This window comes from Sceloporus occidentalis, unplaced genomic scaffold (genome assembly GCF_023333645.1).
Source record: "Sceloporus occidentalis isolate IW3139 unplaced genomic scaffold, rSceOcc1.0.p SCAF_8, whole genome shotgun sequence".
Taxonomy (NCBI): Eukaryota; Metazoa; Chordata; class Lepidosauria; order Squamata; family Phrynosomatidae; genus Sceloporus; species Sceloporus occidentalis.
In genome coordinates, this window is record NW_028316988.1 from 43,870,540 (window position 1) to 43,883,594 (window position 13,055).

Genomic DNA, 13,055 nt, shown 5'->3' on the forward strand with positions numbered 1-13,055 from the left:
GTGACCTCAGTACAAATCTAAGACAATGACCTTTTGCCATTGCACACATTTGAGAGTCATAAAATCATAAGCCACAGCTGAACACATCCTAGTAATGGCAGAACAAAAACAAAGGTTTTTGTAGCGTAGTGGACCCCAGACACAATAGGAACAATCAAAATAACTACAAGTATTGTGTATGGTCAACTTGGGCCTTTTCCCTCAAATATCCCCCTTTATATTGCATTACACACCTCTCTGGAAACTGTGAGGACTTTGAAAAGTAAAGTCAACTGAGACTGACCAAGAGCCATACTTGTCCCAAGCACACCTGCATCTTTGACAGAACCAGCGCAGAGCACATGACAACAATGTACAAGGATTTATTCCTTTGCAATAAATATAATTTAACAGCTCGAAGAACACAAGTTTATTCAAGAGACAGGGAAGATAAAAGACAGTTGCAATCAAAACCAAAGCGGAAAATTCCAGGTACACAATTTTTTTTTCTCTGTTGGAAAACAACATTTAGAAAAGTGGTAGTTGATATAAAAAAATTATCCTACTACAAACGACTGGGAATTGGAGGAAGGAAATCATAGTTGTGTGGCTCTGTTTTCAGTGCCTAAAAGAGGGAAGGGTAACACAAATGCACACCACAGCTTGCAGTGACAGCAAACACAACAAGCGCACAATGCACCCAGCTTTAAAGGTGATTCCCACCATTAAAAGAGCGGAAAGGACAAAAAGGCTGGAATCCTGTATGGAAGTTTCCTCTAGGTAAATGGACTTAAATAGGAGGGAATTGGACCGTTTCATAACGTCCGTATCCAGTAAAGGGCTGCTGTTCTGTTACTACGTGGCAGAGCTAGCAAAGTGACCACTGAGCAATGGGACCAATGCACATTGATCTGAATCGGTCTCAATGCACATTGGCACCAAGGTGCATTGGGCACTCCCAATACAATTCACTATCTGAATTTAAGTACAGTGGTCCCTCCACATTCGCTGGAGTTAGAGGTGAAAGTAGTAAAAACGCAAATAAAACACTTCTTCTTACCTGAGAGATTGCCTCTCTAGGAATCTCCAGGTCCTCCAATGCAACTCTCTGGTCAATGTTTGCCAGACGTTGATTGCTGAATCATGCTGGAAGACCTACAAATGCCTGGAGAAGTGTTTCCTCTAGGAAATTCTAGTTTCTCCGGCACAACTCTATGGCCAACCTCTGGTAGAGTTGCGCTGGAGGACCGATAGATTCCTAGAGAGAACATATTAATCCAAACCGCAAACAATCACATCCTCAAAAGTCAAAGCTATGAATGTGGAGGGTCAAGCATAATGCAGACGGTGATATGGGATTCCGGCCAAAAACAAATACAATTTGGCCCTGAAAGAAGGGGATGAAAAACACAAATGGGAATGACTTTTACCAAACTTACATGGAAGGAAATGGAAGTCAGCTGCGATTATACATCAGTTTCACTTGCATTTATAAGAAATCAAATATCAATTTGTCTTTCTTGCTCCCTGGCCTTTGACATTAATAGCCAAAGAGATCACCAGTTCCCAAGATACAAGAGAAGCTCTTTGGAGGTTAATATCCTCTGAGAAACAAACCCCAAAGTCCAGCTGCTCCCAGGGAAAGATAAAAAGCGATGCAACGTAAGTTGGGCATCACCCTCTCCAACCACGCAACCACAAAAGTACAGCATGCTTTTGCCACATCAGGGACTACTGGCACACCAAACCAAGTCTGTAACACACCGTAAAGAGCACAAGGTTCTCATGAGAGTTAAAAAACAACATTGAATTATCCAATATAGAGAAATATATCAAAACCCTGATATAGGCCACAGAAGGATAGTTAAAACGGCTACACTGAGGTACTCTAAAATGTTAAAGTGCACAAATACGAAGCCAGCCCAATCTCCCCATGTTGGTCGTTGTTGCTTCCCCCCCCCCCCCCCCAAACGGCTGAACAAAACTCTATTTTACAACTCAGTGAGTCACAAAGCCATGGATAGAAATGTAAGATCTAGCCTGAAATATTACATAAGAAGCGATAAAACACTGGGAAACAATGCAAACTAATACTGGTACACACACACACACACATATATATACATATATTCCATGATCTACAAGGGCCTCTGAGGTACATACAGTTTGGCACCTAATTCAACTGCCCCCGTTGTGTTCCTTGATGTACTCTCTTTCACACGCACAACCACACACTTTCAGCAAAGAACTTAAAACGATGGAGAAAAGGCCCCAGATAGAAAGGATGCTTAGCCTAGCAACGCTCTGCACTGAGAACTGACAATAGCTGTTTCTTGAATGGTTTAATGGATGGCTTCTGTGAGCCCCTCTATTCTCTCTCTTCTCTGGGTTTTATCCAATCTATGAAAGCCGAATCCTATTTTACAAGAGGATGTTGCAAACAGGGCAGCCTGACCTAGCAATTTCAGCGCTCGACAAAAAGCATCCATCCACGTTGTTATTCCCTCTGCTGTTTCAGGAAAGGAGACTTGGATTTAAGATGCATTTCTGAGAAAAGGTTGGGCTTAAGCAGTGCTATGGCAGGGAGCAACCTTCTTTTACTTTGCACCCTCCCAACATGAAAAAACGACAGATCCCAACATCCCCGAAAATGGGAATGATGGGTGTTGCAGTCTGTCACTTCAGGAGGACATAGACTAGCAGAAGGATGGCACAGAGTCCTTTGCACTAACTCCATGCAAGTTCCTTGTTCATTCATAATTCAGGGTCCTACTTTAGAACAGAGCGGATCTTTAAAAACTTCAGAATGGAAAACAGAAACGTCCTGCTACTTTTTAAAAAATAAAAAACCTCACCAGATTTAAATTTGAAAGGAAGGTATGCATCTTCCAGATTTGGAAATCCCAACTGCAGAATGCTTACTTACACAAGTTGCATTACCAAGAGCCTTCAGCCGGCACTGGCTTAAATGCAGTTCCTACTTCCCATCTAGAGTAGACCCATTGGATCCACTGCCTTCGGATAATGTAAACTGCACTCCTCTGCCATTGGATTTAGGTCAAGCTCTCTTTATTGAACGACTTTGCCAGCTTCTAGGTAGCTTGCGACGGCCAACTTGGCAGCTGTTCTATCATGAAAAGGATTACACCGAAGCCTCTTTTTTTATTCTGCGCTGATCCCAGAAGTAATTTGGGTTCACAGTATGTAAGTAAACAAAAGGGATACAATTCAGGGCACTGAGATACACAACTGCGGACAAAACCACAGTCAACAGACCTTTTCTCAAAATGCAGCAAGGCATTTGCAGCAAGCCAGGGCCATTCACCAAATCCCTTGGCAAGCGGGGATCAGGGTCATCTGGACCAGGGACAAGACTGGGATACCTCCTAAACCAGTCCAACCAGTTAGAAATGACGTTTTAGCTACATAAGCTGCCTCCGAAGAGAGGAGATGCTCCCCTGAGCAGCCTATTTGAAATTCCTCAGACGCCTCTTTCTCTCGCAGGAGAACTGTTGCTTGGATGCCCCAAAGGAGATGAAAAGAAGAAGAAAATATGGCACTCCGGAGAAATGAAAGAGGACAAGGGAGGGCAAGTTGAGTTGGAAGAGAAGTCTAATGCGGCCTTAGAGGAAATATTATTAAATATTAGTTGATAAGTGCAAGTAAAAAGGCCGTCAAGACGGATCTCTTCTAGACTGATATGGATAGCCCTGGTTTGCCCCAAGATGTCTCGCTTCAACTATGTCTATTTTTAAGTAATTTTAATCTGTATTTTATAATGTTATTGTTTTTGTTTTAAGGCCGGGGGTAGAATATGTAGTTTTGGTTTGTGTGTATTGTGTGTTTTATTGGTGTACTATTGATGTATTTTATTTGATGTACTTGTGCTGTTGTAACCCGCCTCAATCCATAAGGGAGAGGTGAGATATAAATAATAAGAATAATTACGACTACTACTATTTTACAGGTTCACCAGTGGAGACAATAAGGGGTAAAGGGTAAACCAGAAAGACACATAGAATTCGTTTGAAGCCAGGGTAGTTGAAGTCAGAATGAATGACAGGATGAAGAGATGTTTGGTAAGGTGTTTAGGTCGGAGAAGTCCGTTAGAAGGTGGAGAAACGGCAGCAATGAAATAAGAAAGTCATTAGATTGTGAAGAATTAAGGTAGTGAGGAAGTTGAGATGCATGTTGTTATTTTATGTGGTGCTAGGAAGAAGACTGGGGAGAAAGGAGAATGAAAAGAGGGTAAAGTAAGTAGTCGAGGGTAGGCGCATGTGTAGGAAAGCTTGAGAATGTGAAATTAGAGGAGAGAATGGGATGAGGAAGGTGGCGGGAAAGGAGGAAGAGTTGGAGGAATGGTTTGGAAGAAGGAAAGATGAGGAGGAAAGGCTGAGGATGTCAGCCACGGATGCTGGCGAAACGTCAGGAACAAACTCTTCTAGAACATGGCCACATCGCCCAAAAAACTAAGTCCCATTAATTCAATGTTTGCTGGAACAGACAATAGAATCCAGGCCACAAACCAGGCTCCTTGCAGAAATCTCACTCAGAAGCTAGAAAGTCACAAACATTATGCCTTAGAGCAGTTTTTCCCAAACTTTGGTCCTCCGGGTGTTTTGGACTTCAGCTCCCAGGAGCCCCAGCCAACTTGACCAACTGCCAGGAAGTCCAAAACCTCTGGAGAACCAAAGTCTGGGTCCCACTGCCCTAGAGAAGGACTAACAGAGCTAGGTAAGAAGTTGGTAAGATAAGTCCATTCCATCAAGCAAAGGTCTTCAGACCTGAATGCCATTGGATGCCAACTAGAATAAATCCACTGAGCCTGTATTTCAATTGTCTGAGTCAACACTGAACATAAATCCCATTCAATGGCTCTAACTCTAGTTGGACTTAATAACAGGATCCTCAGTGTGCAGCTCCACTGAAACAGCCAAGTAATAAAGCATACTCACCTTAAAAAAAATCAGATCAATATTAATCATCGTTTGCAAATTTCACATTTTTTGTACTTTTATACAGTATATTTCTGGCTATAAGGAAATCCTGGATTATTGTCCCACTCTCTCATGCACACATTATACATACACTATTAGGGATCGCCCTATCTATATACTGCTGTCTAAAGATGCCACTTTGAAGAGTAAACAATCTACACCTTCAGAGGAAAAGGCTAAAAGCAACCATGAACAGCATTAGCGACGATCCGCAAAGGACTTCCCGACCTCCCCCTTGGCCAAAACCAGACCAAAGGCATGAGAAACGCAAGGAAGAAATGCAAAGGAACTGTGCATTGATGCGCATCTTTCAAAAGATTTGTGGCAGTAAAGAGTATTCACAGTACAATGTGTACAAAAATCCCTAAGTCCACCCAGCATGGTTACAAAGCCAAAGTCAGGAGGCCAGGATATATCCATATATATATTTGTTTTGAAGAACACCAATTTGCAATGAGCTTCAAGTCATGGTCAACGGGGGTGAAAGATCCAGGATACAGAAAGGAAAAGGAAAACCCTGTCCCGCCATCTTCCTTTGCTTGAAGATCCGTAGTGTTGTCCTTTAAGGCAAAGATCTCTCTTCTTGAGGTATCAAATGGCTGATGCAGTGCAGAAACCTGTCCCTTGGAGCAAGTCACCTGGAGGAAGCATGGCAGTTGTTTATCGGGCAACCCATGAGTAAGGCAACACAACCGGAGAAGAAAGTGTGAGTTTGTGTGTCTGTTGGAGGTGGGGAAGAGACAAAAGAATTAGGGCCAGATCAGCTACTTAGGTCCATAAAACACTGCAGAAATAATCCAGTTTGAGGCCGCTTTAACGGCCCTGGTTCAATGCTAGAGAAGCAGTTTATTGTGGCCCCAGAGCTCTCTGACAAATGTCTCACCAAACTACAACTTTCCTGATTCCCAAGTATTGAACCAGGGCAGTTAAAGCGGTCTCAATCTGGATTATTTCTGCAGTGTGTTTTGGACCTCAGATGGCTTAACCAAGTAGCCTCTCCTGGCCCAAGCCTTCTCCCAAACCTGATGGAAACATCATTGACCCATGCTCTGCTGACAGAAAGGACCTCATTCTCTCCAAAGCAGCTGATCGATGACCGGTAAAATAGTTATGATCATGGCAATGGCGTCACAATTGTGATTAAGTAGCTATTCACAAATCCAGAACAGTTACAAATGAGTAAATCTGGGTTGACGGTTCCATAGACAGGATCGCTATTTAGGTCCAAAACACACTGGAGAAATAATCCCATTTGAGACCTCTAACTGCTCAATGCTAATTCTGGGAACTGTAGTTTTAGGAGACATTGTTTAGCCCTCTCTTTCAGAGAGCTGTCGGCCGCAACAAACTATAATTCCCAGGATTCCCTAGCACTTAGGGCAGTTAAAGCGGTCTCAAACTGGATTATTTCAGCAATGTGTTTTGGTCCTCAGTGAAGTATACTATGTAAGTATAACTAAGGGCTAGTCTACACGTAAGTGCACCATGCGAACTGCGGTCCATTTTTGCACATGTGCATTGACAGTTCATTGTCCTCCTTTTCCTGCACAAATTTGCATCTATTTGCACCATTTCACTCTCCCGCTACCAAAAATGCACAGCCATCCGAATGCACACGAAACAGATAATGCGCACTTCTGTGGATTTCAGCAGACACTCCAGCAAAAAAAACACTAAGCCTTTTCCCATGGAGTTGAATGAGCTTTTCCAGAGGTCACAAAAGGCTCAAACTCCTGCAAATCGCACATGGCTGAATTACATGCTATTTAATCCGAATGAGTAGAATTTCAAATGTGTAGACTAGCCCTAATCATACTTAAATAGCCGATACAGAATACTGGCCTACATTTGCAGCAACTGTCTCTGCAATAGCTTTTGGAAACCCTGTGCCCTTTAAAAAATGCAGAGCTTATCTTCAGAGAGACGTGGTCAAAGCTGCTGAAATCTGGGCTCATATTTCCAAGTAATAAAAAACGGTGATATCCTTCAGCATTGAGGCAGCTCCTTGGTCTTTTCTTGAGGGATGTGCGTGCGCGTCTTGTTTTGTTCGCTCTCTTGCTCAGTCAAACCAGTTCATTTCTCAAGGGAATAGTTAGGCCTGCCGAATATGAAGCGCACAGTCAGGAGTGTGTAAATGCAGCCATTAACTTTAAATGTGCTGCTTCACTTTGTAGAAGGGTATAATTCTACCCAACCCCGCCGTCTCTCATTAAAGGATGGTTATTCCTATTCTGACATTGCTTGCAGCAAGGGCACAGCGCACCGTAATTCGTCTTCTACATTGTTAGCAGACTTATTTCAGCCTCTTTGTTTCCCTCCAATTAATTTAGAAGAGCGGCTGTTGGATAGCAAAGAGGAACAGGAAACCGCCGTTCGCTTCAAAAATAGTGAGTACGCTGCAGTTGTTGTTCCATGCAATTTCAACCAGCTGTAACAGGGCAGAACCTATTTTTGCACCGATGGATTAGGAGACACCAAAGACCCTCCGGTGAGTAAAATGAAAGGCATGAAAGAGACAGGAGATCAGATGACCACCAAGAAGAATAGATTGCATTTTCTCTTGGCAAAATTAAGAAACTACCCCTCTTGTAGGTCGGCTGGTAAAGATGAACGGCAGTGAGACGACTTCTTCGGCAGCTGTATTCCACTATATAGAGGGAGACCCTGATTCTCTTGGACCTCAAACAGTCCAAAGCAACCAGATTTAGTTGTGTAGGAGTGGTACATCAAGTCAAAGTCCCTCTCTCTCGGTGGATAAGGCTACAAATTTTGCCATTGGCTCTGGGCAGTGTAACATCAATAGATCGAGTGACGACAGAAGGGAAGGCCTTGCTTCACAATGGATGGGGGAAATGGAAGGAATGTTCTATGCATGGTCTTTTTCTCATCCCTTCTGTTTCCAAATGCAACAACCCCAGTCCTCTTCTGCTTTCTCGAAAACACCTCCTTCCACCGAGACGCTTCAGGATACTTTCTTAGCCGGCAGTCGGAGTAAATCCAGGCAGAACCTACAAACAGGGACAGTACTGTAGAAGACCCCAGTGATGAGTTTCCCGTGAACCATCGTCATGATTGTCTGGTGGCCAGAGGCCCATATTCTGTACCGAGGGCCGTAGAAAGGATCCGAGATGGCGGGGCACAGCATGTTGTTCAAATTCACTTCCGTGGCCTAGGGAAAAGGAAAGAAATACATTACTTATTCTCACAACAAACTATACTGGTCCCTCCATATATGCTAGGGTTAGGGGCACAAGACCCTCGTGAATATAGAAAAAACACAAATAACAAAAACACCATCTTTTTACCCGAGAGGACACCTCTCCAGGAATCTCTAGGTCCTCCAGCGCAACTCTGTGGTCAACATCCGACAGACACTGACCATAGAACTGCGCCGGAGGAGCTACAAAGACCTAGTAGAGTGTCCTCTCTAGGAATCTCTAGGTCTTTCGGTGCAACTTTTAGTTCCAGTTGACCATAGAGTTGCACTGGAGGACCTAGATTTTCCTAGAGAGGACATATTAACCAAATCCGTGAATAATCAAATCCGCAAATATGGAGGGATCAGTATATTGGTTTGCCCAACTCCCTTGTGTGTGTGTGGGTTGTGACTTATGGCAACCTTAAGGCCTATCATGGGTTTTTCTTGGGAAGGTTTGTTCAGAGGAGGTTTGCCATTGCCTTCCTCTGAAGCTGAGAGTCTGCTCAAAGTCACCCAATGGGTTGCATGGCTGAGCTGGGAATCAAACCCTGGTCCCCAGAGTCATAGCCCAACACTCAGACTGCTATGCCATACTGGATCCTACCCAACTCCCTTAGCAACCATGAAGCAGCCTTAATATTCCTGTGACTGTTAATGGGTGCATGGTTGGTCAACAGTGGATCAACAGGAAGCAGGGTCCCTCCCCACACACAAAAAAAGAGAGATTAGATATTTTTATGTGTTGTAATTATATACTAGTCCCAAACAATTATATACTGTAATTATATACTAGCAGGCCTATGCTGGATTCCACAGTTGTGCAACAGGGACCGAGGCCTTAAGCTCACTCATTACACAACGGCCAATTAGCTCTCCATCCACCAACACAAAAGTGTGTGTTTGTGTGCTTGGCTGAACTAGGGAAACACACTTGTGCAACCTCTGAGAAAGCACAATGGCTTTCACCACTATTTTTACACTGCCATAGTGAAACAACAAAGTTCATCCTTGAAGTCCGTGGGTACAATAAGAGCAGCAGTGCATTTCTCCCAATATCGTATCTCTGTTTAAACTGTGGTTGTGTGCCTTTATGTTGTTTCCAATTTAGGATGACCCTATTGTGAACCTATCATGGGGTTTTCTCAGCAGGATTTGTTCAGACGCTTGCCTTTGTCTTCCTCCGAGGCTGAGAGATTGTGACTTTCCCAAGGTCCCCCATTGGGTTTCCATGGCTGAGCAGAGATTCGAACCCTGGTCTCCAAAGTCTTAGTCCAGCACTCAAACCACACCACCCTGGCTCTCCTCTTTCAACTACTCTCCTCCCATTTTTACTCACAAGCTGATACAACCGACAACTTGTTTTTAATATCTTACTCACCAGTCCCAGTATTTGTAAAACAGTAAAGTGATAGATGAACATCAGTCCAGTGGATAGTAAAGCCCACCAGAAATTGCAAGAAGGTTCAGGAGTGTAGACACCTGTTGAAAACGGGATGAACAGAGGCAAAGAGGGAGGGAAAAAGAAAAGAAATAGCATTTAGCAAGACTGTAGATTATTGAAAATATATAATAATATAATAATAATTACAGAAATAGGTAACTCCAAACAACCAGCCCACAGAAAAAGCCACACAAACACACACACTCTTCACTGGTGAGTAATCCAAATTCCAGTATCTAGATGCCAAAAAAAGGAAGACGCCCTTGTCATGCACAACCACCCATGTGTCTTCCTAGAAGGGAAAAGATAACATGAACTGATACACAGGTTCATAATTATTATGCAACACCGGCCTTCCCAAAGCATGGGTTTGCCCATACACAGAGTTTATGAATTGCAAAGCTGCAGGACCTGTCTGTCCGAACATGTAATTAACAAGAGTATGAGTCTGTTTCTTTCACCACCTGGAAAGTCATGTAGCTGAAGAAGTGTAAGACACTGTTGTGCGCCTAAGCCAGGAGTAAGATTGCCACCTGTTTCTTATTGTTAAACAACCAATTTCTACTCCTCTCACAGGGGAGAATATCCTGCAGCCTTCCAAGTGTTCTTCAATTGCAACTCCAAGCATTCCTCAACACTGGGGCTATGGGGACTGATGGGAGCTGGAGTCCCAGATGACTCCCTATCCTTACCTTACCACCTCCTGGTAGTACATAGAGAACTGAGCTACTCTGTTGGCAAAGTACAGCCTGAGTTGCCACACCTTACATTCGCCGTTTCTAGGTTAAGAAAGTGGAATAGAAATGTGAAGTCGGAGGCTTTCATGGCCGGCATCCATAGTTTTTTGTGGGTTTTTCGGGCGATGTGGCCATGTTCTAGAAGAGTTTGTTTCTGACGTTTTGAATGAATTTCCGCAGCAGCAGGTGCCAGTTTGTGCTCTGGTGGAAAACAAGCATCTTGCACTCAAGAAGCACCTGCCCCTCTCTTTTGCAACAAACGTCTTCTTTTACTAGACGAAGCTAACTAAATATTGCTGGAATCAGTAGAATCAACCCGTCCGCCACTCAGCCAAGGCTGGCATTTGCTACTGAGCACCTTAACCTTAACTGGTTACGTGCATTTCCAGAGAAGGAATCAGCTTTCACAGCACAAAGCAGCTTATAAGATTTCTTAGCCAGTGGGTGGCTGAAGGTCAGCACAAGTTAGGCGCGAAGGGCATGACGCCAGGTGCCACACAGAAGCCACCATCCAGGATGCTGGGGGTGCTCAGAGAACAAGGGAGACCAGTCAATATGGACAGATGAGACAGGAGTAAAATAGTAGTCCTAGGACTTCACAGGGTTAAGGGGGGTAGAATTTGGCTTCTGCTGTCACGAAACCCAAGCTATTATAATGCAGGTGGCCAGAGCCCCCCTGGCCACATCATGGCCAAGGGGAGACCACTTTGCATAGAAACTAAACCAATTCTTCATGCCTGATTTTCCAAGAGGCAGGCACTGCTGAATTCATTTTGGGTGGAGTGATGGGCAAAAGAAAAGGACAACCGTTAATATGTCCTCCTTGTCTGCTTCCCAGAAGCATCTTCCCAGCTACCAAGGGAAACAAAAGGCTAGACTTTTATCTAACTCAGCTTGGTTCTCAAGCTCTTTGCAAAGAGCATTTTCTTTGTACATTAAATCAGACTTCCAAGCAGCCATATGACAGCCTATGCATAGCCTTCTAGTGTATCTGTGTGTGTGCCTTCAAGTAATAGAATCATAGAGTTGGAAGACACTGCAAGGGCCATCCAGTCCAACCCCATTCTGCCATGCAGGAAATCTAAATCAAAGCATCCCCATTGACAGATGGCCATCCAGCCTCTGTTTAAAGACTTCCAAGGAAGGAGACTCCACTACACCTACCAACTTATGGCAATCCCATGAATCTATTTGTTGTGCACCTTCAAGCCATTTCCATCTTATAGTGACACCAAAGCATGGGGTTTTCTAAGGCTGCGAGTGTGTGACTTGCCCAAAGTCATCCAGTGGGTTTCGATAGCTGATCTCCAATGCTCAAACCACTAAACCATGCTGGATTTCTTAGGCAAGGAATACTCAGAAGTGTTTTTATCAGTTCCCTCCTCTGAAATATAGTCTCCAGCACCTGGTATTTATTGGCAATCTCCCGTTCAAGTACTAACAAGGGCTGGCCCTGTTAGCTTCCAATCAGAGGGGAACTTAGGGTATTTAGGCTTCTAGAAAGTTGCCCTACAGTCTCTTAAGTTGCGGCTAGTTTCCAAGAGAGGTATATCCCCTTTTAAAAAACAACAAAATACCCTGCAAAGTGGAGCATGCTTGGTATAACGCAACCCTTAGCAAACAATGCCATGTTTCAGCCCAGCTCACTGGAGGAGAAAATCAAAAGTTAGTTTTTCCATGAGCAAATTGCTCCTTTGTTCTTCAATTCTGTGATTGCTTATCTCTTGACTGCAACTATTTCTTCTCGTAAGGCAGTGTGGGTAGATGTTTGTGGATCAAATAGCAATAAAAGGTAGAAACAGATGGAAATGAAAACAGGGAGGGGAACAGAAAGAACTGAAACTGCATCCCCTCCCCACTCCCTTTGGCTATCAATTCTTTTTTCTAGATATGTTTCATCCACACAAACCTTCCCATCACTAACACTGGCTTTTTTGTAAGACTGGAATTCAGTAAAAACAAAAGCGCAAAATGGAGAGCATCCAATGAAATCCACAGGAGAAACTAGAGACGCATCTTAAGATGCTCAAAAGATGGGCATTTTATTAGTAAAACAAAAAATGGTGATATGGTGCCAAGAGGATGCAACTATGAGTTTGCTTCCTTTCCACTCCCAGGTTACAATCCCAGTTCCTGCAAATGGTTTAATGAACGAATGACTGAATGAGAAGTGACTTTTGGTTCCTCTTGCCAAGAAAGGCAGCCAAGGGACAAACACAAGCTCATCCCCAGGAAAGAGAGCTTTGGTTCCCCCTGCAGGTCCATCGCAAAGCGGAAAGCAGCCAGCCATGTAAGTCTTTAACATGAAAACAAAAAGCAGGTTAATACTTTTGCAACAACTGAAGTATCACAAAAGCAGATGTACAAGTGGTTAAGAGGGTCTGAATTCTCCAGAACTGTTCCTCAGTCGTGATGGTGCACAAGACTTAAGGAATAAAGGGAAGGAGGGAAGACAAAAAGCCCCGAAATAAATCCGCACTGCACCTTGTTTTCTGCTGCTCCAGAGAATAGGAACCTGGAGCAATGAGTTCAAACTATAGGAAAGGCGATTCAACCTCAACATTAGGAAAAGCGTCCTGACACTAAGAGTTGTTTGACAGGGGAAGACGCTGCCTTGGAGAGCGGTGGAGTCTCCTTCTTTGGAGGTTTTTAAACAGAGGCTGGATGGCCATCTTTTTGGGTATGCTTTGACTGTGTCTTCC

General features: G+C 43.7%; 1 protein-coding gene across 4 annotated transcripts in view; it reads right to left on the bottom strand.

Moving 5' to 3' along the window:
- Positions 1-342: 342 nt before the first annotated feature.
- LOC149308793 (transmembrane protein 164-like) overlaps positions 343-13,055 on the bottom strand; it is a 42,411-nt gene continuing 29,698 nt past the window's right edge. For all 4 annotated transcript variants that reach the window (XM_089536472.1, XM_089536474.1, XM_089536476.1 and 1 more), the window contains exons 6-7: positions 9,554-9,654; positions 343-8,145 (exon numbers count right to left, since the gene is read on the bottom strand). In XM_089536472.1, the coding sequence (XP_089392598.1) occupies positions 7,939-8,145; positions 9,554-9,654 (308 nt within the window). In that variant the 3' untranslated portion in view covers positions 343-7,938. The remainder of the gene's footprint in view (positions 8,146-9,553; positions 9,655-13,055) is intronic.